Raw genomic sequence first — 26,905 nt, forward strand, 5'->3', positions numbered from 1 at the left:
TCATTTCAGTCCAGGCCCCCTGACTCCTCTCAGTTCCTTGCATGGAATTATTCCACGCCTCTCTGGCTTCCCTGAAAAGGGGTGACCCTATTCTCGCCCAGGAGGCTGCCTGGCCTTAAGCTGTAAGCAGCACATGACCCAAGACTCTAGAAATGTGCCTGGCACACACCAGAAGCGCAACGAAAGTCTCTAAGTTTTGTTGAATAAATTTAAGGCAATTGACTTTGTTAATTTAAGATGACCACCCACTTTCTTCCTGAGGCCAGGGACTTTCCTACGCCCCCAGGTAAGAAAAATAACATCTAAATATTTTAGCTTCGATAAAGTTTGCTTTGACACACAAAGAGCAGAACTTCCTCTTTAACCCTTCAAGAAATGAGAACTCCCCAGTCCCCCACCTCCACGCAGCCCCAATATTGAATTTCAGATTCCTCAAAAATAACCGACCTGGATCATTTCTTACTAAATAAAACTTTGCCTCTTCTCTGCAGTTACTTCCACCCAGCCCAATCACCAACAAAGTCTTCACGCGAGAAAAAGGCTTTTGAAAATGAAGTGTGAGGGGAAAACGTCTACAGGCAGCAACAGTCTAACAGGTGCTGCCCTGCAAACACTTCAACACCGAAACAGACCTTCTGAGCGGGCCAAGTGGTTTTTAGCCAACCTCGTGTTTTTTTAGCTGTTGTTTCAGGGGCTCTTCGAGAACAAAAATGCCCGGTCCCCTTGGCCTTGCCCGTTTTCTCCCATCACTTACTACCGAGTGCGTATCTGACTTGTTTATCTGGACGCAATCTTTGTCACAACCAGTCATCTCGCTCAGCAACCCGCGCGACCACGTTTCCTTAAATCAGAGCCCCGTGGACTCTGCTCGGGAACTACATGTCCCAGCGGCCCCCGCGCCCTTCGCAGGAAGGACGTCTGCGCACTAAGATACTCAGTTCCAAGTTTGGAGCTTTTAGCTGCCAGCCCTGGCCCATCATGTAGCTGCAGCACAGCCTTCCCTAACGTTGCAACTGGGGGAAAAATCACTTTCCAGTCTGTTTTGCAAGGTGTGCATTTCCATCTTGATTCCCTGAAAGTCCATCTGCTGCATCGGTCAAGAGAAACTCCACTTGCATGAAGATTGCACGCCTGCAGCTTGCATCTTTGTTGCAAAACTAGCTACAGAAGAGAAGCAAGGCAAAGTCTTTTGTGCTCCCCTCCCCCATCAAAGGAAAGGGGAAAATGTCTCAGTCGAAAGGTAAGAGCCTATTTGCATTACTTGCAAAAATGCAAAGGGTTGTGCATGCATTTATGAATGCATGGATGCAATTTTCGCCTGGCGATTGCATTTTTAAGTTTGAGGTTTTCCACAGCTCAGTTGCATTTCCTGTTTAGTATGTGTCTTTTTTTTTTTGCAGACACAGAGAGTTCCTGTAAGGCAGGGCTTGCAGTTCAGCTGTGCATTGACGTTATTTGCATTCTTCTGCTAGGATTACTGAGCTCTTTTTGCCTTTTGCACAGTCAGGAGAGATAGAGCAGGTTGGTAGCGTCTAAATGTGCAATGCTTTATGTAATTGTAAAATTCTTTAGTATGCACACATATAATAGGTAATTTTATGTGCAACAGGAATAAAAACTTTTTAAAAGTCTGTAGAGGAAGATGAAAGGTAAAACTTGAGCTAAACTAGTAGGAAATTAATGTAATCTTGTATTCCTTAGGGAATGAACCGTTGCGGTGCCAGTATTTAGTTAAATTTCCATTGATATCGCTTTGAACATTAAGCAACTTTTGATTTTTAAAGGAAGTAAAGGTGAAGTGTGAGTAATAGCATAGTACAAAAAAAGCAGACAAGAAGTCTTTCCTTTCCGAGATTTTGCACTACACACCAATTGCTTATTGGTTCACAGTATTTAGAAGCAGCAATGAAGACATATATGTTTTATGTCTTTCCATTTGGGAGATGCTTTGCATCTCGAGGGAAAATATTGGGAGAAGAACTGTACTTGTAAGCATTACAGCGACGTGGGGGGACTGCACTGTTTCATTGACAACCATAATGAAATCTTTTAAGTGTGTAATTGCATATAGTTAGTCAGCTATACTAGGTCAGAAGTTCAGGGTTATGGTTGTTTTCTTTGTTGTTATTTTTTTTCCTTAAAATTTTTTTTTACACAATTGTATTCTGCAGGCATAATGTCATGCTAGAGAGGGGATTAAAAATGTAAAAATCCTGACATGGCATTAGCTGAGGGAGCATTGTCAGGTGCCCCTAGGACCGTAAGTCACTTATTTTAGAACAAATCCTCATTGGCTGTAGAAAAAGCATATGCCCTGTGAGACTGTATGGAAAGAAGAGGTGAGTTAGGCATTAGATGAATTAGGCTACCCAGGGCACCGGATTAGTGAATAAGACCCTGTGAAATTAATGTCTCAAAAGCTTTCTGCTACTTTTTTGGGAGCTGTTGAGTCACTTTTTAGTTCTAGCTGATGGGAATCATACATCTCAGCCCAGGAAGGAAGTAATATATATCCTCAAGAATTTGAAGTAGGGCTCTTCTTTCCTTCCTTTGGGTATTAGGAGAAAATGGAAATCTGAAAGCTGAGAGTGCTAAAGTACCTAGGAATTGGCATTGTGGGGTGCAGATGTTCCTTAACCGGAGCAGAAACCTACAATCTCCTAACTGAGCAGAGAAATAATAGCTTAGAAGGGGCATTCCATACTTTGATGTGTTAAAGAGATGGCATCTCATTACTTTGTATTTTGTGAATGTTCACTCATTCTTCCAGGTCAGTTTAATATATAAATAAATATATTATGATATATATGTGTGTGTGTGTGTGTGTATAGTGCACAGGATTTGGGGACATACTAGAATATTTCCCACATGGTTGTTTCCTTCAAGGAGTTTACTATGGGGTTGGTGAAAGAAAGCATGTATGCAAATCATTGTAATACAAGATTAGTTGCATAGATAGTGAAGTGAAATGGCTCAGTTGGAGTTTAGAAATTGAAGTGGTCTTCTCTCTGGGAAAAAGGAAGGTGATGTTATAGTGCTCTTATCTTTGGACCTTATGGTTTAAACTAAATCAGGTTTCTTTTTGCACTTGGGGGACTCACTCCTAAGGTAGCTAAGTCCTAGCAGAGGAAGTTGGGAAGCTGAAAGAAATATTAGCATGGCACTCTTCCACTGTGGATGTACCCATAATAGATCAGGTACTGGTGATTGTTTAAATTAATTCCCATTTATCCAAATAGTTTTCTTAATTGGGTTCCATTTGGAAGGTGCATCTGGTCTGAACATGGGGTTTCTGTTCAAAAGGAAAGTTATTGATAGAAGGAAGTGGGTGATCATTTCAGAAATGGCAAAGACTTTTGGCCTGGACTTTAAATGTGGAATTGGCCTAATTTAGCTACGGTATTCTCAAATGGCCAAGATTTTTTTTTTTTTTCCTTTTCAGTACTAAACTTCTTTGTAATACTATAACCAAAAGAAATGGAGGAAAAGTGAAAGGTGGCTACAACCTCATAGTATTGAAGAATTTAACAACATGTTCAATTCAAGGACCTTTACGAACTTTCTAGATCACTATAATTCGGTTTTACAGACCTCTAATTTAAGGCACAGCACAGGCAAAAGAATTACAGACTCCCTGGGAGCTGGAAGGACTGGGTACTTCTTTCCAGCCTTACCAACAGTGAGATTCCGAGAAAGAATTTCTTAAAAAGAAATTTTGTTTTCCACAGTTGTAACTTTAGGTGGTATGCTTTTCAGCTTGTTTATATTAGCTGTCTGGGGTTGAGCTGACATTTTTCAAATAGTAAAGTGGTAGAATGCCTTTTGAGGAAATCTGAAATGTAAGTTAACAGGAAGGGCACCCAGAAAGTGCAGGAATTCCTGCACTTTACAGGAAGACAGGCTACAGGAAAAATGTGTCATCTACATTACCCCGGGAAAGTAAAACTATTGTTATCAGCCATAATGATCTGAGGGAGGAAGGGAAAGAGGGAGGGAGGGAGGTCTGGCATCTCCCAGTTCACCTGAAAATACACAAAAAGTTTTTACCCTGTTAAAAATGCACTTTTCCTCACTTCTCCTTCTATTCACCCTTTAAAAACATTAGTTTATCTTAGTTCAAGATAGTAATAGGTAAATCATGTCGTGAGATCTGTGTATAAGGCATGATTTAGAAGCATGTAGGAGAGTGGTAGGCAAGGGCTTAAACTTACTGTGGGTTCTTTGCTTCTGTAATTCATTCTTCCCTGGGAAATGAAAATGTGTAAATATCTCATTCTGTAAATTCTTTTGTTAGGTTGTACCAGAGAGACTTGTCATGCTTGGTCTGTAATCTGAGCCAGTATGTTTTATAACCTCGTACATCTCAGGACACAAAATCAGAATAGGTATGCTGGGTTTCCTGAGTTTGTTTTGTATCAGTGGGGCATTCATTACTTTACAGCGTCCTGCATGTCAGCTGCAGGGGCTTTCCCAGGGTCTCTTGGTGGTAAATTGGATGCTGGAGGAAAGGGTCGAGATTCTCATTCCTTTGTTTTTCACAGATTAGCATCATTAGAGCTACTTTAAATTATTTTAAAGTCTGAAAGGTCTATATGGAATACTTTTAAAACCTAAAAGGAGAAAGTACTTAAATAATACTTGTTCATTGTAGAAATATTTGAAAATGTAGGAAAGGAAAATAAGAATCACTAGATACCATAGTATACATTTTGGCATATACCCTTTTGGACTTTTTTTCTACTCTATACATATGTGAATAGAAACAAATCTAAAATGTGTATAAAATTATTGAGTTACTTATTATTTCAATTTATCAATAGTCCTGTGAAATATTCCAAATTAATATATTTCTACATTAATAAGTGCCTTAGACTAAATTCCAGGATATAAAACTATAGGTTATGGGCTAATTCTGCATGTCCCATTCTCTTCCCTACCTTTTAAAAATAGCTTGTTTATTGCTATAAAAACAATATATAGTCACTAAAAAAAATTCAAGCCAAAGAGGAATTCATAAGAAGATAAAAACCACTCAAAGTCACACCACCCACAGCTAGTTACCGTTAACTTTTTGGTGACTATCTCTTCGCATTTTACATACATACATTTGCATATGTGCTCTTTTACACACTATGTATAATATTTTGTAACTTGCTTTGTAATGGACCATATATCTTGGACATCTTTTTGTATTCATGAACATACAATTACCTCATACTTTCTAACAATTGCTCATTTTAATTTGTAAGAATGTAGCTGTTTAATCAATCCCCAGCTGGACTTGAACATAGTTCCGTTTTTTTTTAGAGCTATAAACAGACCTGCAAGGAATACTTTGAACACATATCTTTGCACATCTACCCAATTATCTCCTTAGGATGAATTCCTAGAAGTGGAAGTGCTGGAGCAAAGGGCATGAATAGTATACTGCCCTCCAGAGAGTCAGCACTAATTCTTAATTCTCACCAATGATGTTTGGCAGTGCCTATTCCCTCCTTTTCGCATCCTGGTAAATATTGCTAAATGAACTGCTCTTCGGAGAGGTTATGCTCACTCTCCTTCATCTTGGTATAATAATTTGAAAAAAAAAACTTTGCCAATTTGATAAAAGAGATTCATATTTTGCTCTTATTTGCATTTTTCAGTAATAAAGAAGTTGAATTTTTCCTTTTTTTTGACATTTGTGTTCCATGTGTTTCAGTTTCTTTTTTTCCTCTTAAAACGTATTTTTAAAAATTTAATTTGGGGATCAAATTATTTTCAAAATTAAGCCAGAACATTCCAAGATGGCAGAGCTTAGGTAATTATGGGTTGAAAGTTGGGCTCAGTTTTCATGCATCTAAACAATTTAATTCCCTGGTGAGTTCTAATTTTAATTTTAACCAAAATGTCTTAGGTAAACACATATTTTACAAACTCATTTTTTTTATACTGTCTATAGCTACCCAGATCCATATGAAAATAGTAAGAACAGTGTAGTGATCTGATTTAAATTCTGCCTGGAATTTACTAACTTCTGGACATTTCTGCATTTTCAGTTATCTCTACAGGCAAAAGTAAGTTTTTCTTTGGTTTCATAAATAATTCTTACATAGCACCTGGTTGTGTTACATGCATTGTTGCAGAATAATTCTTTTTTTTTTTTTTTTAGCTTCACGTGCAATGCCTCATCATGAAAGGTGGTTTACTTTAGTTTACTAGATTTGTTAGAAGAATTAAGGCAAGAATCAAGTTTGATGATCTCACAAATTATATTAAGTCAATCACACTTAACGTATTCTTAACATAACCCTTCTTAGTATATGTGCCTTTTTATGCATCCTGATATTAGGTAGTAGAATTTAGAGCTATGAAAGGAGTTTTATGGTCTAATCATCTCATTTTACAAATGAGCTAACTGAAGCTTCAGAAGAAAGGGATTTGCCTGAAGACAGAGCCATAGATAGAACTTAACATCTCCTAATTCTCTGCCCCAGTGTTCTTTTCACCGAACCACACACAAACAGTAGTAATCTACATTTATAAAACTTTTTTTTTTCAGAATCGTTAGTATATTTCACATTTTTTGCATTGTTTATTTTTGTGGGGATCAGGCTGGCAAGGAGGGCTGACAGGACAGTCAGCAGGGATTCTTTTTCTGTGCTCAAGAAATGGTGATACGTGAATCATGGTGATGGGGTTTCTTACCAATGCTCTGCCAAAGGGTATTTTGCAAATGCTCTCATTTTAATTCCCAATGCCTACACTATACAGCTGCAAGTTTTAACCACTGTAATTGTTGTTTGCCTTTTGGGAATCTCTGAAAGCCCCTGCTGGGTAGCGAACATTTCTTCTTATGCATCTTTGCCTCTTTTAGCACTGTGCTTGTAAATAATAGGTGCTCACTAAATGTTTGACAATGCAAGTATTTTTCATCAGTGGGGTATCATTTTTCCCCAAGTTTCATTAAAGTTTTTGGGTAATTAAATTATAATGCAATTTTCTTCCTGTGCTTCCTTTTTCGCATTAATATTTGGAAGTTGCAAGGATAGCATAGAAAGCAATTTAACAATGGCTAAAGAAGTGTCATTTCTCCTACTGAGGCCTATTCTAAACAGATTTAAAGGTTGCATTGATCCTTGGCATTTTGTTTTAAAAATACGCATAACTACGATGAGTTGTCTGAAGAACCTAATGGGATAGGATTGAAGTGAATTCCTCCATCCTGTGCTGGTTTTCCAAGCTGGTTTGTAAGTTACCTGTGGACTTGAGTCTCTGAAGGATTGTCAGAGATAATCTGCAAGTTTTTAACAGCTGGCTGCCCTATGACAAAAACAGGGAACTCCGCATGCACAGATAACCCTGAAATGAAACAATAGTGCACTTCCTCCTTGACCACCACCACTGTCTCTGCCTCCCCTCTCCTGCCCTCAGTTTTGTTTCCCACTCTGCTTTCTCAGATGGTCTTCCTTCCCTGAGATGGTCCATACCGGTTTGGTACCCAGTTACCTTGAAAGGGTATTCATGTTACAATGTGCACACATGAAGTCTATCACAAATATTGTAATTCAGTCAACTCAGTTCTTAGCTGAAGCATTACATGGGCACTTGCTGGGTCTTCTGTTTTATTTTCTAGTCTGTATGTCTGTCCTTAAGTTGGATTGAGGTCAGCCTTTTTTTAGAGACAATTACTTACAGATCTAGATGCTGACCACAGCCCATACCTAGGTACCCAATGCTGTCATCAGCACCATCATCATTTATTTTATGTCAGTCATTCTTCAGGTATTATGCTTTTGAACTTCACATAAATCCTATGGGGACAGATACTGTCATTGCTAATTTACAAATGAAGAAACTGAAGCGCTGGTGAGTTAACTAATTTGCCCATGGCTGGATAGCCAGCAAGCACCCAGGCAAGATGCAAAGCCAGGCCTGCCTGGCTACAGGGCCCAAACTCATAACCAGGGGCCAGCGAACTACAGCCTGGGGGCCAAGTCCAGCCCTACCCACCTGTTTTTAAGTGGAGCCTGTGTGCTAAAATAGTTCGCACATTTTCAAAAGATTGGGAAGAGAATAAAAAGAATAACATTTCACAACACATGAAAAAGTATATAAAATTCAAAGTCAGTGTCTACAAATAAAGTTTTATCGGAACAGAGCTATGCTCATTCATTTCTATATTGTCTACGGCTGCTTCCCCCACCCCTCCTGGCCCCACTGCTGTAGAGTCGAATAGTGGTGATGCAGACTCTGTGTCCCACGAAGCCAAAAATATTTACACTCCGGCCCTTTTCAAAAAAAAGTTTTCTGATCTTGCCCTTTGTGATTTTCTTCAATCAAGTAATGAATCCTGTTCCTGATGGGGCTTCCATGTCACATTCCACTTTGGCTTTAACTGGAAGTTGTTAACCTGGATAACTGCTCCCCCGCGACTCAGCCAGGACCTCTGGGGCCCAGCCCACAGGAAATGTCTGAGTGGTGTTTCTCCTGGTTGTGAGATGTGTCGGCCATTGCTCATTTCCGCGCAACTAAGCTATCCGTCTCCTTCAGTCCCTTCTGGGGTCCTTTCCCCTCAGCTACACTCTTCCTGTTTGCTTTACGATTCTTATCCTTTCTTTTCTTTCTTTCCCCTCCCCTTGAGAAGCTGTTTGTTAGTTCTTCCTCTAGTCCCTTATCTTCCCCTTCATCATCCCACATTTTATTTAAAAAGCAAACAAGTGAAAACCAATCTCATGCTACTGATGATGCCTGTTTTTTTATTTTATTTTTTTAATGGAGGTACCGGGGGTTGAACCCAGGACTTCGTGCATGCTAAGCATGCGCTCCACCGTTGAGCTGTACCCAGCCAGCCCCACCCCCGCTGGCTTTGTTAATTATTACCATGACCCAGCTCAGAGGTCCCATCCTGTCTTTTGTGGGGAGTGATGGCGGAAGCCTCCCTCCATCGCAAGACGGCTTCCATCTCACCCAGACAGGTTTCCGGTTATCGTCTCCCACAAAGATCAGAGCCATTTTCTCACATTAACTCCCCCAACCCTGGGTGGACAATTTGCTTTTGGGTATGAATGTCCTTTTGCATTCAGTCACTGATACTGTGGGGATTGTGTTTATTTCCTGGTCCTAGTAAAGGTGCTGGAAATGAAGGGAGGCAAGAGATGAAGGCTACATGAGGACAGAGTAGCTTCCATAGGAGCCGAGATTTGTTCACCACATCCAGCATGAGATCAGTTTGAGTCCCACACAAGGAAGTGCTCTAATTCCTACCATCCTAGACGGTAGCAACATGAATTCTTTCTATGTTCCAGATGCTATGCTTAGTGATGAACATGAATTATCTCATTCTCTCCTCACTAGGCCCTGGTGAAGTCATGTTCCATTTTGTGTATGAGGAAATTGAGGCCAGAGGTTAAATGTCAAGGTTGATAGTGGCAGAGCAGTAGCTTTAATTAAGGTCTGTGTGACCCCTGAACCTGAACTCCTGGTTCAGAACCTACTCCACTTAAGTTGTCACTCCATAATAAATTTCTGAACCCATTACCCAAAGGACATGGTGGGAGATAGGAAACATGAATGGATTCCATGGGAATTTGTACATACCAGGGCCAGGTATGGTAATTAAGAGGGCCTGACCTGTGTCTGTTTACATATAGGTTCCTTTTAAACATGTTCCTTTAAGCCTCCATTGATCATAGAATGCCGAGTCTGGCATTCAGAGTGTTAAGGTTGAATTCCAAGCGCAACCTGCCTCTTGGTTGAAGGAAGCTGGTTATGGCTGGTCTACTGATACATACTGGTGGTGTGTGCAGACAGGAAGTTTATGTTAAACATCAGTAATAAATATTGATCCCATTAGCTGTCTTACAGGCTGTAACTAAGCAGATCTAAACTTTATATGTTTCCCTGCACATTCAGATTAAGTTGTTTTAAAAGACTAATAGGAACATGTCCAGTTTGGCACCATACCTATGTAGAGGAATACCCTTTTTGGCATAGAGATTTCCTTTCTTCTTGGTTGTTTCTATGTAAATATAACAAGTGCTGTTTCCTTGCAGTTGAAGGAACCTACATCTTCTCGGTTTTCCTTTTACTGAGTGGTGTGGAAGAAACTAGAATTACCTCTTTGTTTGTGGTAGAGGAGGCTGGGGGGTTGGGAATGAATTTTCTTGTAAAGCAATGATTCTCTCTCGACTGTCTCTCCAGCCAAAGCAGAAAGTCATACCTATGCTTCAGCTTGTTCCCACGATCCCTTGCTGAAACCATGGAAATACATGGTCTGGATGTTGAGTGATAAATTATTTATTCCCTTCCTCTATTCTCCCTCCTCCAATCCCACCTGGGAGGGATGAGTTGGAGGGATGAGTTAGAGATAAGGGTAAGGCCAGAGTCTGAAGAAACAGTGGGAACAGGATGGCAAAGAGTCTGGGAATTATTTCGGAGTGAGTGTGTGGAGACAGACTTTCTGTGATATTTGAGATCTTTATTAGCATATATTGACCCTGTTTATTTGCTTCTTCCAGGGCCCCAAACTTCTTTGCCATTTCAAAAAAATAATCCCAAAGACTCTGAACAAAGCTAAAGAGAGAACTTGGATAAGAAGCTTGTCCATACCAATTCAAGAAAGAACTTTTTGACCGATTATTATGTTTAAGATACTGTGCTGGGCAGAACTAGACAGAAATGCGTTCTGCTCTACTCTTCCACTTACTAGCCCTGAGCCTTGAAAAAATCTACCTGACCTCTAGCTTCGGTTTCCTGGCCTGCTAAATGGAGAGACTGACACTCATTCACAGGATTGTTATGAAAATTAAGCAAGGCTATGTATGTAATGTGCTTTGGCCAGTGCCTGGCATTCACTTATGCAAGAAATATTTATTGAGAGCTCTTCTGGGTTTTAGGTATTGTGCTATAGTAAGCTGGCCATAAACATAAATTTGCTTCACTCTTTCTTTCCCTCTAGCTCTTAGGGAGCTTATAGGCTAGTGGGAGGTAAGACTGCATAGACATCTGTAGAGTACAAGCTAGAATCCTATACGTGCTTAGAAGAGATACTGTAGGTTGGGGAAGCCCTACAGATCAGGGGAAGATGAGGAAAATTTTTACAGTGAGCATGCAGGTATCAACATGATTTTAAGAGGTGATGAGGAATGATGTCCTAGATCCAAAATAGCTATGGAGAAGATCTTGACTTCAAGATCAATGGAATAACCAACGGAATGCTGATACACCCAGAACAATTCCTTAGAAGAAGAATAAAGAGAAGATGCCCTAGGAAAATATCGGGAGCCTTAAAGACCTTGTATGCATTTTCTAAGAATTTCCTTTTTCTTACCAAGCTGTATACTGTAGTTATCGCTTATGATCACAATAGGTTAATGAATGGAACACGTCTCTTACTTTTAGGTGTTTTTTGGATTGTGGAAACTCCAGGAAATCTAGAGGTTAATAGTTAAACAAGTATATCATATCAACTGGGTTTATAGGCACACTATAATTATATAAGCAAGCTGTTGGTTCAATAATCAACGTCTAGCTAGGTCAGGGAATAGTTTCCAGAGCATGGCCACAGCTGTAATTTTCATTTTTTATAACCTGCCAACCTGCCTTTTCCATTTCTTAGTTCCTTTCCTTTTTCTAGAATCATCTGAAGTCAGTTAAAAAGAAGAACTGCTCAATGTACTTCTGAATTCTCATTTTACTTTTACCTTAAGAGAACTGCTCCAGAAAGTTCTTTGTTTTACCAAACTTACTTTCTCAAGCATGATATCAGAGACTGGCAGGGGAATTCATAAATTTTTTGTGTGTGTATTTTTAATTTCAGAAAAATTCCACTTAAGAGACAAATGTATTTAATACAATGGATATTTTAACACAATCAATAGATTAAATTAGTTTTTCTTTCATTATCTTGGTTTCAAAAACAGTGACCCACAGCGCTGGAGCTCCCAATAGGCTGTTTCTTAGTGTTACTAGTTCTCAGCCACCTTCTTTCTCCTCAGTGACTTTATTCAACTCAGGGTCAGTAGAGTGGATAAGGTGGATGGGCTGGATCACCCCCAGTCTGAGTCAGGGAAGCCACAGGGCAGTTTTTGCCTCACCGCTGTGCAGTTAAAGAGAACACATGACCCAGCCACGGGAGTAGGACCTGCCAGCTCTATCATTTCATTCAAGTGGCTTGCCAAGTCTTCTTGTCTTGAGACTTTTGTTCCTGGATGAGCTTCTATTTTTATAGGTAAAGTAGGGGGGAAAAAAAGCAGATTTGATTCTGGAATTGATTTAAGAATGAGATTGAGAAGTATTGATACGTTAGGGTTAGGATGACTTTTCCATCTCAAATTGTCTTTTTTTTTTTTTTTTTTCCTGACGTGACTTATCTAAGGGCAAGACTGATGGCAAGCTCATGTTGGCAGAGTAGGGAGCGGGGTAGACTGGTGAGAGTGTGTGGGAGGCAGAGGACCATGCATTTCTTGGACAAGCATTATTGAACAGTTATGTAAATAATTTGCACCTTGCACTGTGCTAGGTCACTACAAAGGTCCGGAGAGTTCTATCTCTACACTCAAGAAGCTCACCCTCTGAGAGGACGCATTAGTTTGCCCAGGTTGCCATAACAAAGTTCTGCAAATAGGGTGGCTGGCACGACAGCAGCTCATTGCCTCGCCTCACAGCTCTGGGGGCTGGAAGTCCGAGATCAAGGTGGCAGCACGGTTGATTCTTTCTGAGGGCTGTGAGGCAGAATCTGCTCCATGCTTTTCTCCTAGCTTCTGGTGGTTTGTAGGCCATCTGCAATATTCCTTGGCTTGTGGAAGCATTGCCCAGATCTTTGCTTTCATCACTTCATGGCCTTCTCCCTGTGTGTGTGCCTGTGTCAAATTTCTCCTTTTTATAAGCACACCGGTCCTACTGGATTAGGGGCCCACCCTAATCCTGTGTGACCTCATCTTAATGATATATGCAACCACCCTATTTTAAAGTAAGAGAAATCCTCATGTTCTGGAGTGCTGGGGGTTAAGACTTCAATTTAGGAATCTGGGGGAGGGGACAGAGTTCAGCCCATAACATGGGAAGATGAGCATGATAGCAGGTTAATGCTCCTGTGTGTGATACGTGTGTCAGTATCGATACAAAGTGCAGCTGGGGTACCGAGGAAGGAGAAGGGGCATCTTAATCTGGGAAGATCAGGAAAGCCTGTCAGTAGAGGGAAGACATTAACTTGGCAAAATGGAACTTTCAGTTTGGTGTTTTTCAGGAGAATAAGCAAGTAAAACAGGAGACTTGCCATCTGGTCCTTGAGCAGGCTACCTGCTCTTTCTTCTGATTTTCTGTCGTTAATGACAGCCTGGATGCTTCTAAACTGGGGTGCAGGAGGGAATGTTAAATTAGAAAACACACACACACACACACTGTTGCTGTCTTGATTCCCAAAACTTAATTAGCATTTGGTGGTAATGGGACCAGCAAACACTCTCTGTGGTTGTCACAGGCAGCCTCCATGTACAGATACAGAGGTGGTGCTTGGAGATTTGGAGCAGGGGCATCTTTCCCTTTGTAACAAATGGTTCTAGTCCTAATGGAACAAAGCTTAAGAGGGAATGGCAGTGAGTAAGAACCAAGGATCTGCAGCCAGGCAAAGCTTATTTTTAGAAAAGGCCTGTAAGCCTCAAAAAAAACAAAAAACAAAAAACAAAAAACAAAACCACTACTCGAGTGCTACCAAGCTCTTACAATATTGATTATTGACAACAGGTCTTTTCAACTTGTAGGTATACTTATTCGTGTTAATAGGCAGCTTCATTTTCTTAATGTGGCCTGAGTATGTTTAGCATAAAATTCTGAATAAAAACACCAGGATCAGCTTCAGTAAGAGGCAACAATAAGGGATGAAATTGTCAGGACATGTTCTATGAGGTGGTCAGGGGTGAGGTCAGTGGAAGGAACCTTCCCGGCTCAGGGCAGAGGTTCATCAGCCGTCAGACTGTCCTGCCAGGCTGTTGATGGTGGGGGCATGCTTCCAGTGTGCGACCAGAGTGGGCAGCCTGGAAAAAGCCAAGGCGTCCCCTCCGGGCTGGGTGGCTGGTTCTGGGGCAGGTGATCCAAAGAGCAAAAGAACAGGTGGGCAGCAGTAGTGAGGCAGAAAGGCAAGAATTAGATGAGTCAACATGGAAGCGGAAGAAAGAAATAATTAACAGGCGTATCAGTTGGTAAGCGGGGATCAGAGAGTGAAGGGGTCGGAGGAGCCAGGGTGCAGAATCCAGGCAGGAAGGTAAGCTTTTAGTCCGTGTTGGCTCTGCGTTTAAAAAGCAAGTATCCACCGGACCGTTTCTTTCAGCTTCGGAAGCAGTCTTTGTTCATCTGGCCATTGTGTGAGGATGCCCTCCTAGGAAGCCTGGGGAGCTAGAGTGTAGAAGGAGACTCGGAAAAAGAGCAACGGAAACTAGTCTGGGGCTTGTTTAAACGAGCCCAGACTTATCTCCCCTGAGTACCTGCGTACAGCTCTCCAAGTGGGACCAACACAGTCCGAGGAAAACAGGAAGCAGTGAATCAACTGGATTGTCTGGTCACTTTGTTAAGCCTAAAACCAGCTACTGATTTTCTGGCTCTGATTAGGCGGTGAATACAGTCTAATGTGAAAAAGCAACCCTCGATATCCAATTCCAAGACAGAGCTAGGAAGAGAAATACAACTCATGGAGGGAAGTCTGTGCTGTTTTTCTGTTGTGAAAGTGTATCGGGGGCACCCGAAACTAATATATGTCAATCATAATTCGATTTAAAAAAAGTATCTGGGGAGATGTAGAGACTTGCAAAAGCAACTGTTCAAATCAATAACCTGTACAATTTCGTTCCCACTTAGGAGGATCTATTCTATAATAGCGAGTGATTTTTGAGTGCCTACTATGTGGAAGGCTTTGTGATAAGCACTTTCCTTACTAGTGCTAATCTTCATAAAAACCTGAGACGGAGGTAAAAATCATCCCCATTTTACAAAAGAGGAAATTGGAACTCAGGTTAATCACTTGCCCAGGATCATACAGTTAGTGGCTGCAGGGCTGGGATTTGAATCTAGTTCATTTAAATTCCAAAGTTCATGTTTTTCACTATGTAACGGCCGTGTCAAAATAGTGAAAAACAGAAACACCCTATTGCATAATAAGGGAATAGCTTAAGTTACAGATACCTACCTGATGTAACAGGTGATAGAGAAAGTTAATAACATGAATAGAAAGATGCCTATGACCTAGGAAGAGTGGACATAAATATGTAGGTAGAGTGATCACAAGTATGTGTTTGTGTGCCTCTGTGTTTTGTTTTGTCTCAAGTAAGAGTCTTTATTAAGGGAAATGTTATTGAGTCCAATTGCAGAAGGTACAGCTCAGCCTGACAGGAACTGAGAAGCACATTTTCTGTCTCCTTTTCTCTTTCTGTCTTCACAGGGGCCCCCGTTCTGCGTTTCTTTAAGAGTCTTTACTGTTGTCCCCTGCAGACTAGGCTTTTGCTACCTCATCAGTATGCCCATGGTTTAAAAGAGCTACTAGTCCTGCATCTCTGTGACTTTGTAGTTTTGAGTACCTGCCATTCTTTGCCTACTTACAGTCTCTGAGACCGAGATCAAAATCTCTATTTTGCAAAAGAAAAAGAAAAATTCTGACGATGAGTGACTGCTGGGTTGACTGGATCTGTCAGTCAGTTCGTGTACACAAGATGCGTGAGGATTAAACACATGGCCCACAGCCCACTTAGAGGTGCTGTAGAAACTGGTTATCTGAGTAGGAGACAAATGGATGGACATATAATAAAGCAGGCTGGAAGGAAATACATGAAAAAATGAAAACAATGAATATGGCTGATCAGACTTAAATCTGAATGAAGCTTTGACAGTGTTGTGACCTGTGGTGTTTTATATTTGCATACAATTTTTAAATTTGCATACTATTAGTAATGAAGAACTTGGTTATTAAGGAAGGAAATGTCTACTCATATTCTCTCGTGTTCTCTGTGAGTAGGAGGCTCGGACCATGTACACCCTCACTTGTCCTGTTGCCGGTTGTCTTTATAAGGGGGCCACTTGAGCAATAAAAAGAGCAATAATACCATCTGGTGAACAAACTGAGTCAATGCCGTTGAGCGGAGGAACAGCACAGAAAAGGTGCCCTGATGCTCACTAATGGCGAAGTAACAAATAAGAGAAGACTAACTTTCCGATGATGTGACAGTTGCCCAAGTATATGTGGTACAAAGAGTCCGGGCAATAGATAGATACCTGGCAAAGTGTAAAGACTTTAGAACCATGGGATGTTACATGTAGTAGGGACCTCAGATATCATCTAGGCTGAACACTTCATTTTATAGATGAAGCAGTTATGATCAGGAGGTAGTAAATACTTGGAAAGTCCAAGGGGAGGGTGGGTTAGGTTGGAAAGACAGATCTCCTGACACTCAGATGGGCTGTTAGCATCCCAGGTGCATCCTGATGATAGGCCAGTCTCTGACTCTCTGGGGAGCCCTGATACTCGTCCTGTAAAGACAGAAGCTACCCCCTGAGGCTTAAAGATGAAAAATAAATGAGAGCACCAGGCACAGGAAATCAGGACCTCTGTTTATTCATTTGGTCATCAGATGATTGGCCATCGGATGGTCTGGTCAGTCCTGCATACAGCCATTCATCCATTTATTCCTTCCCTGACTTTATTAGATGCTTCTTGGGGTGATTCATGGCTAGGTACCAGGGAAGGTGCAGAGAGTGGATTCCTACTTGCAAGAAGCGCACATTCTAATGAGGGACATGTGTACCAACATTTGCAATTTAATGAGAGTGCAAAGGAAAGGCTGAAAACCTGCTTGGATCTTGGAAAGCGAATGGGAGAGTTGGAGATTATGTGGGGGTGGGGAGTCCAAGCAGACCCAGCTCTGGTCTCTGGGGCAGTGTGTGAACGCATGAGTGTCCAGGAAATCCTAAAGATCTGTGTGGCTGCAATGTAGGGGGTCATCTAGCAGGGCAGTGAGGAGAGGGACGAGAAACAGGCAGGGGCCAGGGCATGGGAGGCCTTGCGATTCAGGAGGTATTCGTTGCCTGACTCAGATCCACAGTTTGAAGTACTACTGAGAGAGGGTTTCTTCCAGCAGCTAGATTAATACAGTTTTGTATTTTAGACCCAACTCTGTATCTCTGTCCCTTAGCAACAGGTTTTGTTAATATTCTGAGCTCGGTATGAAGTGGAGAGCCAAACTGGCAATGAAGAGCTTTCCTTTGGCAAGTCTATGGCTAACTTTCTCTATCAGTTAGAAAAAAGAAAAAGATACCAGGCTTTATAGGAAAGAGAGTTTGCAAGGGTTGATTAGTATGGAAGGTAGTTTTCTTTAACTACCATTTGATGACTCAACTCATAATGACATTTTGTTGGCTTTCACCAACCCGCGCTCGCCTCTGTTCAGTGGGGCATGCCTCAAGGTCTGATTATACGGTTTTCACTCAAAGGGCATGTCTCCCACCCTGCTTTTTTTGGTTTTTAGCTAACTGATTTGACATTCCTGCCTGCCAAGACTAGGGGAGGTTGCTGGCTTACCCCCTTTGCTTTCCTCCCATGAGGTCAGGCAAGTGCTCCTCACATCTGAGTGCCTGCCGTCCTGGAGGTTTTACGGAACGGAAACCCCAGCCTCTATGTTCTAGAGTCTGAGATTCTAACTGTCCGTACCTTTGGGAGCGAGTCTTGATCTCTGAAAGAGGAAAATGCTCCATGGTTCTCAGTGCAAGAGGGAGCACCAAGTGATGGAGGAGATGCAAAACCAAACCTCGGATGGTTTCTTCCAAATTTCAGGAGTGGTTAATATTATTTTTGTGTTATTTTCAACTTTCTTATTTTTTTAACTTAAGACTTCTGAAGTCTGTATCCACAGCCTTGTATAGTTCTTAGCAACAAATTTAGCAACAAATCAGAGAAAAAAATTAACCAGTTTTCTGTATTTTTTGCTAGGTTTGTAATCCCATCTACCTCGGTTTCCTCTGCTTGTAAGTGGATGGTCACTACATTCTTTTGTTTTTAAAGAAATGCCTACATTGATTGGGAAGATACAGTAAGGTTAAAACATGTGGAGAATACAGAGATATGGTGCAAGATCAGAAGCATGAAACTAAGACGGGTGAACTTTAGGGAATGAGGTATTTCAAACATTTCACCCTTCCTCTACTCTAGTTGGGCTCACGGAAATCACCCATGCTTTCGTTGGTTTTGGTAGAAGTTTGCAAGAAATTAACTACTTAAACCATACTCTAATAGTAACCTGAATTTATATAGAAGTGGACTTTTGTTTGCTTTCAAATGCATTTATCCATGCTAAACTCCTCGAAGAATAAAAGATAAATAACGAAGACTGAGGAGGAGCTTTGTTCTTTTTTGTAAGTTGTAAATGCAAGCGTATATAACCAAGAAAGGTAAGGGAGTCTTCAAAACAGAAGAACAGACTCAGTTTTATGGGTTGTTTTAGATCTGATGTTCCTAAAAGTTAAAAGAGAAAAATCTGAAGTATATTTCAATCATTTGGAATTGATTTAAAAGAAAAAAAATACACGTGTTGCCGGCAGTGTTAGATTGTTAGATTGCAAACAACACTTTAGAAGAAGTGAACAGCTGTCACACTTCTCTGTCCTCCCTAGAGATTTAGCCTTGGAAAGATAGCAAGTTTGCAAATTAACAGATCTCATCTAAATTCCATCCTTTTTCCCTGGAGCTTCTGCCACCCCAGTTCCACCCCGACCAAGAGCACAATCCTTTGGTTCTCTTGATCCAAAGAACATTTTTTTTCCCCTTTTTCTCACTGTTGGTTATCAGTGCTAGTTATCAGGCAGGCTTAACATGAGAATTAATGAAGAAATATTATTGCTTTAAAAATTGTATAATAATGACTCTGCAGTAAATATTCTGCATCTATTTTTGTAGAAATGACTGGATGGGGGCTTTTGCTCTGGTTAATTGTAAGAAACACTTTTCTGTCTTGTTTACTATTTTATCCTCAGCCAAGCTTAGTGCCTGGCACAGAGTAGGTGCTTAACAAGCACTGTTTGAGTAAATTATATATTAGCAATATATGGAATTAGCCTTATGCAAACTTGTAACATAGACTAAGATGGTCTTTGGTGAATTTAGTCTCTCTTTTTTCACCTTTCCTCTTCACTTCTCACATGAGAATTTCTTGTCACACCTGTAGAATTCCCCGTGCACCTTCTTTATAGATGTCTGGTTTTTTACTGTGGTCAAATACACATAACACAAAACTCACCACTGAAGTCATTTTAAAGTCTCCGATTCTGTGGTTTGAGTATATTGACAAGGTTGTGCAACCATCACCACTGTTCAGTTCCAGGACATTTTTATCACCACAGATGGAAAGCAGTCACTCCCCATCTCTCCCACCCCGGGCCCTGGCAACCACTGACTTTCTGTCTCTGTAGAGCTGCCTATTCTAGCTGTTTCCTCGGAATGGAATCATACAATGTGTGGTTTGGCCTCTGGTTCTTCCACTTAGCGTAATGTTTTCAAGGTTTGTCCATGTTGTAGCATGTATCACTATTTCATTCCTTTTTTATGGCTGAATAGCATTCTGTTGTGTGGGTATATCGTATTTTTCCCCCTCTTTTTATTTTCTATCAAAATCTAGTGTCAAAGAGAACCTCTTAAAAAGTAGTTAATAAACTACATAATAAATAGAACTTAAAAACTCTTCCAAGGAGAATTTGCACTGCTGAAGTGGAAAATAGCTTAAAATAAAGTAATATATTTCAAATGGTGAAATCTCCAAGATGGGGAGACATTTCCCAGGGGGCAGGGGATTTTTTTAATCCACTGAATTACATATACATGAATGTCTGACTTCTTGACAAGCCAAGTCTGCCAATGGCTGTGGGGCTGGAAAAGGGAACTGAATAGATGGGGACAAGGGTTCTGATCCCGGGTTAGTTGTTAGTTAACTATGTCACCTGGTGTTTTCGGTTTGTTGTTTTGGTTTGATTTTGAACCAGGCCTTCTGCTAAGCTCTTTTACATGCCTTGCTATCTCACTGAATCCTCACAAAAACTGTATGGAATAGCTATGCTTTTTATCCACATTTTTAAGTGAGGAGTCTGTACCTAAGGAAATGTAGGAAGACTAAATACTATAGGTGAAGTTTCGCTTATGGTAAATTGCGGAGGCAAGACTCAAACTCATGTCTGATTATCTGTAGCCTGAGCTCATGACCACTTTATGACTGAGGTTAGCAAACTGTGGCTCACTGTGTGTTTCTGTATAGCCCACAAGCAAAATGGTTTATACATTTTTAAATGATTTTTAAAAAATCAAAAGGAATATTTCATAATCTCTAGATCACGTTATTAACTGTAACAACCTCCAAATGAAAGTTTAGAATAAAAAGGAAAGACAGTCACCAAAAAAAAAAGGAATATTTTATGACCCACGAACATTATGGAGTTCAAGTTTCTGTATTATAAATAAAGTTCTTTTAGAACACAGTCATACCCATTTGCTTATGTATTGTCTCTGCTTTCATGGTACCATGGCAAGATTGGGTTATTTGGGCAGAAACTATGGCTTGCAAAACCTAAAATATTTCCTATCTGGCCCTTTATGGAACACATTTGCTTGTTTCCTCATCTGCGAAATGGAGGCAGGGAAAGAATTCTATGAAATTATACTTCACCTCCCTTTCAGCGCTCATGTTCTGAGAATTGTAGAGAAAGCTGTTTAGATCTTGTGCTTTCCTGGGAGGTCTCTAACTCCCTCTGCCTTCCTCACTTTTAACAAATGAGTTTGCTTCTTTGAGAAGAAAGATTGAGTCCATATAAAATACGCATTCCTCCCACCCACCCCATCCCTGGTCATAGCATCCTTGCCCTGACCTCACACCTCTCTCTCCTTCTGTCCTTTCCTGGATTCACCCATTCTGAATAATAAACCAAGTTACGGTTTATTCCATGCCTGTGATACTTAGGCACTCAGTGGGATTGTGAAAAAGGTTCAGAGATGATATATGTAAAGTCAGATTTGTTATTTCCATTTTTAGGGATGTGAGAACTAAAGCTTGGGGAGGTGAAATTGCTCGTCCAGGATACATCAGTTAGTAAGTTCTGGTGCCGGAGGATGAACCCAGTCTTTCTGATCTCAGGGCCATTACTTCTCTTGACTGATGTGATCTTTGCTGTCTGTCCACGTAAAGTTATCTCCCCCTCTACCCACCATGCTGCCTCCATTCCTCTGTGTATTCCCCCTTCATTTCCTCCCGCTTTTTCTGATGTTCTTTTCTTTTTTGTATGAAGCTTTCCTTCTGAATTCAGTATTCCTTTGGGTCAGCTTTTCTTCTGACCATACCTGCCACCCCTACCCTAATACCTACCCCATGTGAGAGTCTCTCCTCTTGAGTGTGTTCAGGGCGAAAAAGCATGAATTAAATTTGGTCCCGTCACTTGCAGCCATGTGACCTTGACTACTTAACGTCACTAAATCCGAGTGTAGCATTTGTAAAATAGGATGGTGATCACAGCGGTCACAAAAGCTAGATTCAGGAGTTAGTTAAATGCGGCCACTTTCATGTTATACCTAAACATGCCTGCACCTAACAGACACTAAGAACGGTGGCTCTTGGTCTCTTATTATAAAACAGTGCTTTCTGTCCTATTGCTCAAGCCCCAGAATTACCCTGCTTGGTTTTCTAGGGTATTTCTTTGTCCCTTTCCACCCAAAGCATCCAATTTATATCCAGCTTATTTTTCCCTCCCTAACGTGCATTCTTTCTCTCCTGGTGTTAGCTTCTTATCTTTTTTTTCTTTCAACATATCATACTCCTCCCATATTCGGTGCTTCTTCATAGACTGACCATTCTTCCCTCCTTCCCTTCAAATCCTGTGCATTTGTAAGGGCTCACACCTGAGTGCTAGCGTCTCCTGAGACTGATCCCTCTTGCCCTGATCTCTTCCTTTATGCATTTCCCTTTGAACTTGGAGTCCCAGAGCCATAGACCACGGCCACAAAGGCACCATGTTGTTCTTCCCACTTGTCCAGGTTAAGTGAATTCAGTAAGGTCACCCAACCTGTTTGTGGCAATGTTAGACACCGCCTTCTCTCTATCATATGAATGTTCTCTGAATCATATATACTTTCTTATAGTAGTCACCATTCAATCAATAAAAGTCTGGGTACTTGTTTTATGATGGGCTCTGAATTAAAGAAAGAAAGGTGTGAAGGACTGTTTCATGCATTACCACTTGAAAGTGAGTGCCTCCTTAGGTACCTTGCTTGCCTTAACCGTATCCTGGTCCCGGTAAGGACTTTCATTTGTCCTAGGAGCTTACGATCAGGTTGGGATGGGGTGAGGGGAATGACACATTCTAAAAAAACGAGCAGTATAATGAACACAGTAGAGGTTCCAACAACGTAGAGGAAGTAGTGATTAATTTGGGGGGCATTAGGAAAGGCTTCACAATGGAAATGACATTTGAGCTGGAGTCTGAAGGATGAATAAGAGGTCACCAGGAAGGGGAAAACATTTTAGTCAGAGTGAAGAGCTTAGGAAAAGCAAAGGAGGCATGAATATGCATGTCCTGCAGGGTGTATATGTTTTTGGTACAACTGAGTTTTGTCTAGGGTACAGTTTCTTAGGGCACTGGAGGTAAGGAGGTGATGGATGGAGTGATCAAAACTCAGATTTTTGTTTCTGATTAAAAAGTCCACACCCTTCTAGTACCTCATTCTACTTCCATATAAAAGGTCTGAATAGAGTTGGTCCTAGAACAGTTTAAGGTATTCTAACATTCTAGGTTTGCCTTTCTGTTCCATTAAACTACGATGCGATCACTTTCAGGTCCCCCCCCCCCCATGTTTCTTTTCTATCCCTCTGCTTGCTATGTGGTACACATTGTGACTGGAAAGGCTGGTAGGGTTGTAAGTTAAGTGGCACCTCAATTACAAGTTCCCAGGTGGAGCAGGGTGCTTTGCTGGTTGATTTTGTAGTCTTGATGATGATTTCTGAATCAATGAGAGTTCGTTGTTAAAAGGTATAGTGTTTGATTTTTACTGATCTTGGCAGGGATCCACTGAAAGAATTTGGGGTAGTTCATAAAAGATGCCAAAGGGCCAGAGATATAGAATCAGAGACAACAGAGCTGCAACAAACCCCAAAATGTACCAAAGAAGGGGGCTGGTGCAGACACTACTGCTACCACTGGTGGGTACAGATACATAGCTTGTACCAGTGCTGCTGGACATGGGGTGTGGTCATCATCCGAACTGCTCCAGTAGGGCTTCCCAAACTGGATGGAGCTGTCACTACTACTGTCAAGTGCCCAAATGGGTCCTGTGCTGTCCCTGCCTGTTTACATCTCTAGAGACCGATGCCGAATCTGCAGTGGTTGCGCTGGGCCCATACTCTAGTGCAAATGATGCTGAGAAAGTGAGTATTCAGCACTCTTAGCTGCCATAATGGGTAGCTGGCTCTGCTTCACGAGGTGGCAGACTCTCCAAACATAGGAAGTGGACTAAGATGCTAAATACAGGACAGATGTCTACTGCCATCTCTAAGCTGGCCATTGTGTGCATGCCACCAACTTTCAGATGTACGGGAGATTCAAAGTGCATTTGTATCGGGGAAAGATTTTACCAACTGAGATAGAGGAAGGAAACTCGACTCGGAGAAGTTAAGTAGTGGAGGGAAAACTCTCAGTCTTAGATTACTTACTGACCTCAAAAGCAAAAGGGCTGGCTCAGCCTTAGGGCTGTCCCAGAGCTAATTCTGTTTCACTTAACAAAAGTGAGATTTTTAAATGTGAATGGCATTGCCTTGATTTGTGAATGATTTTCAGAAATCATAGACAAAATCAGAGATAAAACTTTGTTTTATCCTTATTGAAAACTTGAGTAGTAGAATAGGTATTTTTCTTGTGTCACAGAAGGGAAAATTGTTGCATGTTTAAATGGAGTAGCTTGTTTGGGGATTATGTAATTACCAGGTGGCAGCCCCACGGCTGGGACCTAGTCCTTCCGTTTTGCTTTCAGTGTTTTCACCATACCGTGGGTCTTTCTCTATAAGAATTCAGTTTTCTCTGAGTAACAAGTGAATTGTCTATAAATGCCCCCAGTGCCAAGAAAAGTATTAAAAGAACTCATTTTATGAAAGTGTCTCTTCCTTACTTTGATATATTTATATGATCAACTTCAAATTTATCAAACCTACCTAGCTTTAGTTTTTATTTCAATTCATTAAAAACATGCCAGCCAGATTGTATAAGAAATCAAATAGGTTCCACACACACACACACACTTAAGGAATTAAGAGTTTAAGCCAGGAAAAAAGTGTTGTTTATTTTTCCCCCTGCAACAAAGGTATTTTGGGTATGTAGCATGTTGTCTTACCAGCTGCTGCCTCCTTCAGTGTTAGATTAGCTTTCATTGCTTTAGTCGCTTCGGGTGATTAATGGAAATGGGTGGGGGCAGGGAAGATCTATCACTTTGCCTAAGAATATCAAGTTTATATAACCTAGCCAGCAATTGACAGTTGACTGTTGAGAGGCCGAACGCCGGGCATCCTCCTAAGGGAATGAGAACACAGTGCAAGGATACAGCTTGGATTTACGTTAGTCAACAAGTTTTCAGAGTGACGCACAGGAAGCCTACACGGTCCTAAGTGCTTAGAGATTGAATTGCTGGATTAAGCATCGTGTTACAGGGGCTAAATCAGTAGTAGCAGGGCTGGCTGACCCAAGTTACTTTCTGTACCTCAGTTTCTCCACCAGGGTTTAGAGTTATTTCCTAGATCCCAGACCTCTTGTGTGTGCTAGCTTCTTACTTAACCTTTTAGGTGGGTATTTTTTCTATGTTGCAGGTGAGGAAATCCAAGCCTGGGGAGGTTGAGTAATTTTCTTTGAGGTCATGGAGCTAGTTAATAACAGGGTGGGGATGCAAATTTAGATCAGGGGCACTCCAGAGTCTCTCAATCTAACTGCCTCTTCCTATCCCCTGCCTTTCAAGCATTATTTCAGTGCTCCCTACAGACACCGAAATACACGTGTGAATGCCTCTTCCACCTTTTTACGATGGCTGTGTTTTGAGCTTGCTGGGGAATGGGTGCTTGAAAACACAATGGCTAGACTGCACAATGATTTTTTTTTTAAGATATTGGATTATGTAATTCTGTAAAGCAGTCATTGAATCTGATGCCCTTAGCTGGTTTGATGATGTGGGTGATTTATGTAACTTCATATTTTATTGTAATCTTTGTTTCTGACCTACAAAGGAGTCATATATGTAAAGTTAGGTTTGGGAAATGGAATTTGGTGATGGTAAGGAAGGCGATTTTGTAAACAGGTAGAGATTAGAAGAGGGAGGAGATAAAGAAAGGAAGCATTAGGGCAGTGATTTCACTTGGGTCCATCGGGGCATTCAGAAGGGTGAGCATTAGCAGAGGACAGTCAGTTCATAAAGGCATAATAGGAACGAACAGGAGGCAAGGGACACGTGTCCCTAGCAGGGAGCCTGGGGCAGGGAGACTTTCAAAGAGGAGACTGGGCTGAGTCCAGGGAAATGCAGACCTGCCAGCCTGTTGAGGTCAGCTGGGAGACAGGGCCCTTTTAACCTGAAATTGAGAGGCAGCATACAGAACGCAGCAGAAAGAGGACCGAGGGACTCAGTGCAGGAGAGACGGGAAGCAAGCCAGGCAGCCCTGGACTGAAAGAGGGAGACATCCTTAAACAGTTGTTCCATCAGGAAGCCAGGACACAGGCACCTAAGTATTGTTACAGTCTCTCTCATTTGTCTTGCTCTTCCTAATTCGTATCCCCAGGACTCCTTTCCCCACCATGAAATCAAGCAACTGGCTCAGTTCCCTAGCTTTGTAGGGAAGTATTCTCAGAGCATTTTTTTTTTTAAACTAAAGTTTAGTCCTCTAAGCATGAGGCCTAATTTAACCCTGTTTTTCATGAAACTCTTTCTTAAAAGGCACTGTCTTTTCTTCTTGTCACTTAAATGTGGTCTAACTTTTTAATTTAAGAAACATGACCAGCTTGCTGGTGGGCAGTGCACGGACAGCCCATGAGAGGTTGCTAAGGTGCTGCGCCTCTCTGTTTCCCATGGGCTGGGGGGCTCCTGGGTCTCCCCACGGCTGTCCTGCCACCTCGCTGCAGTCAGTGTCACCGTCCTGGCCCTGCTCCCAATTGCAGCCATCGCCGGCCACAGTTCTTTCCATTCTCCGTTGTCTTTTGCTTCTGTTTTTTTTTTCCTCAGCCACATCCCCACTCTCGGCCCCTGTGGTTTACTTGTTTAGCACCTCCAGGTAGCGCGAGGCTCCATCCTTCTGGTCGGTGGATGGGCTGTTTGCACGGCTGGATGTCCTTTTGGTGCTGGGCCGCATTGTGGCTCTTTTCAGCATTGCTTAGAGCATTTGTTTCCATTGCTGGCAGTGGATGTGTTTTCCTTTCCTTTTTTGCCTCTGGTTCTCCTGTCCTTGGGGTTCATGGCTTTTCCACAGGGTTAAGTTGCTAAGGAAAGGCTCCCCTGACAACCGGGGCATTAGTAGGTGTTGCCGGGCAGGCCGAGTGTGGCTGTTGCATGTGGGCAGCTGTGCGTGCTGTGTCAAGGTCGGGGGCAGAGGTCAGCACTCCCAGGTTACAGTGTTGAAAGGGATGTCACCAGTCCTTTGAGGATAGTGCTGAAAAGTTTTAAAGAAGCCTGTTTTTCTCCCTAGCATGATTAAGAGCATGGATTTTGGAGCCCGGCTGCCTGGGTTTAAATCCTAGCCCTTCCCCTTATTAGCTGTGTAACTTGAAACAAATTACTTAACATCTCTGTTTCTCAATCTGTAAAATGGGGACAATACTAGTACACTGGGAATAGGCCTGATGTGAAGATTCTATATTATATAATATCCATAATATATCACATATTAAATAA

At 41.5% G+C, this 26,905-nt stretch overlaps 1 protein-coding gene and 1 long non-coding RNA gene across 4 annotated transcripts in view; one reads left to right on the plus strand and one right to left on the minus strand.

Moving 5' to 3' along the window:
- LOC116283705 (uncharacterized) overlaps positions 1–26,905 on the minus strand; it is a 151,675-nt gene that overhangs the window by 15,830 nt on the left and 108,940 nt on the right. The window lies entirely within an intron of this gene.
- MAP2K6 (mitogen-activated protein kinase kinase 6) overlaps positions 925–26,905 on the plus strand; it is a 116,594-nt gene continuing 90,613 nt past the window's right edge. The window contains exon 1 of one of the 2 annotated variants that reach the window (XM_072939483.1): positions 925–1,240. In XM_072939483.1, the coding sequence (XP_072795584.1) occupies positions 1,225–1,240 (16 nt within the window). In that variant the 5' untranslated portion in view covers positions 925–1,224. The remainder of the gene's footprint in view (positions 1,241–26,905) is intronic. The other variant, XM_072939484.1, reaches the window with a different exon arrangement.

Source organism: Vicugna pacos, chromosome 16, assembly GCF_048564905.1.
Source record: "Vicugna pacos chromosome 16, VicPac4, whole genome shotgun sequence".
NCBI classification, from domain to species: domain Eukaryota; kingdom Metazoa; phylum Chordata; class Mammalia; order Artiodactyla; family Camelidae; genus Vicugna; species Vicugna pacos.